The 3,588-nt window shown below is 36.0% G+C and overlaps 1 protein-coding gene across 1 annotated transcript; it reads left to right on the top strand.

The window, feature by feature from the left end:
- The first annotated feature begins 552 nt into the window (after positions 1-552).
- Positions 553-2,472, top strand: LOC131402059 (centromere-associated protein E-like). The gene is made up of 5 exons (XM_058537029.1): positions 553-792; positions 1,426-1,545; positions 1,984-2,065; positions 2,226-2,293; positions 2,371-2,472. The coding sequence occupies exons 1-5, from the start codon at positions 553-555 to the stop codon at positions 2,455-2,457; spliced, it is 597 nt and encodes a 198-aa protein (XP_058393012.1). The 3' UTR covers positions 2,458-2,472.
- Positions 2,473-3,588: the final 1,116 nt, after the last annotated feature.

The raw sequence follows: 3,588 nt of genomic DNA on the forward strand, positions 1-3,588 counted from the left end.
ACACTAAAATTTCTCAAAGACTAGTAATAGTTCACATTTCCCGAGTATTAACCATAGGCTCACAGTAATTCTATAAGGAAGATAATATGTATTCATTTTACAGGTTAGGGAATTTAGGCACTGAGACATCAACCACCTTGCCCAAAGTCACACAGCTTGTACTTATTTGCAGAACCAAGATTCGCAGACAGTCAGATTCCAGACCCCCACATTCAGCCACTGTGCCTTACTCCCTCTTGAAAGCACATAGTATAACTGACTTGTGTTTTTTTGTGTGTGAGAACCAACACATTTTACCTTATAGAGAAGTGTATTTTCAGAGGACTACTAAGTTGAAGAAAATATTGCGACAAATATTTTATCATACCATATTCTGACAATTTTATTTCTTTGGGCAACTACTAATTCAGAATGAATGCATAGTTGATTTGTTTGCTTTAACTTCTGTGTTTTTGTTTTTTTTAGATCGTGTCATTCTCAATAATGAATCGACTGAAAATGTGTATGAAGAAATAGCAGTACCAATCATAGACTCTGCCATGCAAAGCTACAATGGTTTGTATTCACTGCAGAAATGCTTTATTTAGTCTTGGGTGTCTGTTCAACAGTATTGATAGTTTTACACACTCTAGATTCATTTTTATTCTTGCGTGTGTCTGTTTTGTTTCTGCAGGTACTATATTTGCCTATGGGCAGACTGCTTCAGGCAAAACATATACCATGATCGGTTCCAAAGATGATTTAGGAATAATCCCCAGGGCAATTCATGACATTTTCAACAAAGTTAAGAAGGTAAGTAGCTAAATTTCTAGTACATACAGGTAAAAGTAGTAATGTCTTCTCATGGTGAAAGGAAGTATGCTTACAGTTCTCTCTTGGTTATCCACAGGGAAAGAAGAAAGGCAGAGCATAGATTCACTTTTCCCCACAAACTGACTTTATAGAGCTTAAACTTCTTTCATTCTTTCCCTTGCATCCTGAAGCAGTAATACGCCTGCTAAAAAGTGGGCATTGAGAAACAAGAAGTCTTATCACTGCCTTTGAATAGCTGCCAGTGATCATTAAGGAGCAGGAGAGGGTCGATATGGTTAGGAGACCAGGATAGGCAACCTGATGATTTTTAAGGTTCTTATTTGAACATCTATTGGTAGGGTTTTATTTTAAGCTTAAAGAGTTGGGCTAGGCACTCTCCTCTTCTAATGCTATAATACTATATTTTCATTATTTCCAAAACAATGCATTTATATTTGTGTTTATTTTTCTCGATGTAGAACCATAGGGGCTTTTTTTGTTTTGTTTTTTGTTTATTTTACAAAGATAACTTCTCAAAGAATATTTTAATGTTTAATAAGAGCACATAAGCATTCAGTAATAGGTTTTCGTAATTGGATGATCTCTGACGTTTTTACATATTTTTTATTCTAGTTTCCTGATAGGGAATTTCTCTTACGTGTGTCTTACATGGAGATATACAATGAAACCATTACAGACTTACTCTGTGACACTCAAAAAATGAAACCTTTAATAATTCGAGAAGACTTCAGTGTGAGTAACAGAGTTAAGAGAGTGGCTCAACAAATAGACTGACTTAATGAGATTATTGTTCATGAACGTTTACCTTTAATTTCCATATTTTTTAAAGTGTCTCCTGTTTCTGTGATTTGTTTTTTGTCTTCTTACTTGTGTTCATAGAGCTCATCTTTTAAGGGATATGTATCGTTTTTAAATATTGACAGCTGTAATACCTTTGTGTAAGTGTCTAAAAAGAATAAGATGAAGTTAGAATTTGGTGTGCTTTGGTATAGGAAATAAATTGTAAATATCATAGGCTTACTTGTTATTTTTTTTACAGAGTAATGGTCCCCATTGCCCACTTTTACCTTCCACAAATGAATGCTGTAATAGTTTGCACCTTCTTTTTGAGATGCAAACTTTTAAGTGACTTCTATTTCTCTACTCTTCCAATCATTAACCTTGTTTCAGAGGAATCCGTATGTGGGTGATCTCACAGAGGAAGTTGTTTATACACCAGAAATGGCTTTGAAGTGGATCACAAAGGGAGAAAGTAAGACTTTATGCTGTGTTTCTTCAAAACATTTGTAAAAACTATTCAGTTGAATGTATTTAGGCTTCAAACCACACTTTTCTTTCTTAAGTTAAAATAAAAGTTAATGTTTTTCTTTGCATTTTAATGTATGCAGCTGAAATGTGACTCATTTTTACAGAGAACAGACATTATAGAGTTACGAAAACGAATCAGAGAAGCAGTCGTTCTCATGCTATTTTTAGGATGGTAGGTAATTTTCTCTCTACTTGGTCTTTCCAATTAAGAATACACTAATTTTTCTACAAGTTGCCATTTCTGTCTAGATTTTGGAAAGTAGAGAGAAAGATGAACCCTCTAATTGTGAAGGATCTGTCAAGGTGTCCCATTTGGTGAGTGTTGATGAACCATGATGATGTACTCTACAGACCAAAGCAAAGTTTAATTCAGCTGCTGGATCTTTGGTTTCATAAGAACTGTTAACTGAACTAAATAGGCAAAAACATCTATGAATTGGTAGTTTATTCTCATCTGTAGCACGAGATGACTAGTTAACATGTAGGAAGAATTCAAGAGATCTTTCTTCCTGTTCTTTTATGGCTGCCTTCTCCTACAATTTAGATGTAAGGACTGTAGGAGTTGAGGCCTTTCCTAACCAGTAAGCAAATGGGTTTGGGTTTTTTTTTTTTTTTTATTCACATTTGAAAGTTAAAGTGGTGATGGAATATGGGGATACTTTTGTTTATTTCAGTAACACTGGTTTATAACATTGTGTAAATTTCAGGTGTACATCATTATACTTCTATTTCTGCATAGATTACATCACATTCACCACCCAAATACTAATTACAACCCATCACCTCGCACATGTGCCTAATTATCCCTTTTGCCCTCCTCCCTCCCCCCTTCCCCTAGGGTAACCACCAATCCAATCTCTGTCTCTGTGTGTTTGTTTGTCGTCGTTATTATCTACTACATAATGAGTGAGATCATATGCTATTTGACCTTCTGCCTCTGACTTATTTCACTTTGCATAGTACCCTCCATGCCAATCCATGTTGTCACACATGGCTGGATTTCATCGTTTCTTATGGCTGAGTAGTATTCCATTGTGTATATATACCACATCTTCCTATCCATTCGTCTCTTGATGGGCACTTAGGTTGCTTCCAGGTCTTTCCTATTGTGAATAACGTTGCAATGAACACAGGGGTGCATGTATCTTTATGCATTGGAGTTTCCAAGTCCTTTGGATAAATACCCAGCAGTGGAATAGCTGGATCGTATGGTAGTTCTAGCCTTAATTTTTTGAGGACTCTCCATACTGTTTTCCATAGTGGCTGCACCAGTTTTCACTCCCACCAGCAGTGTATGAGAGTTCCCTTCTCTCTACATCCTCTCCAACACTTGTTGTTTCCTGTCTTGTTAATTATAGCCATTCTGACGGGCATGAGGTGATATCTCATTGTTGTTTTGATTTGCATTTCCCTGATAGTTAATGATGGTGAACATCTTTTCATGTGCCTGTTGGCCATCTGTATATC

Source organism: Diceros bicornis (assembly GCF_020826845.1).
Source record: "Diceros bicornis minor isolate mBicDic1 chromosome 30 unlocalized genomic scaffold, mDicBic1.mat.cur SUPER_30_unloc_1, whole genome shotgun sequence".
In the NCBI taxonomy this organism is placed as follows: Eukaryota; Metazoa; Chordata; class Mammalia; order Perissodactyla; family Rhinocerotidae; genus Diceros; species Diceros bicornis.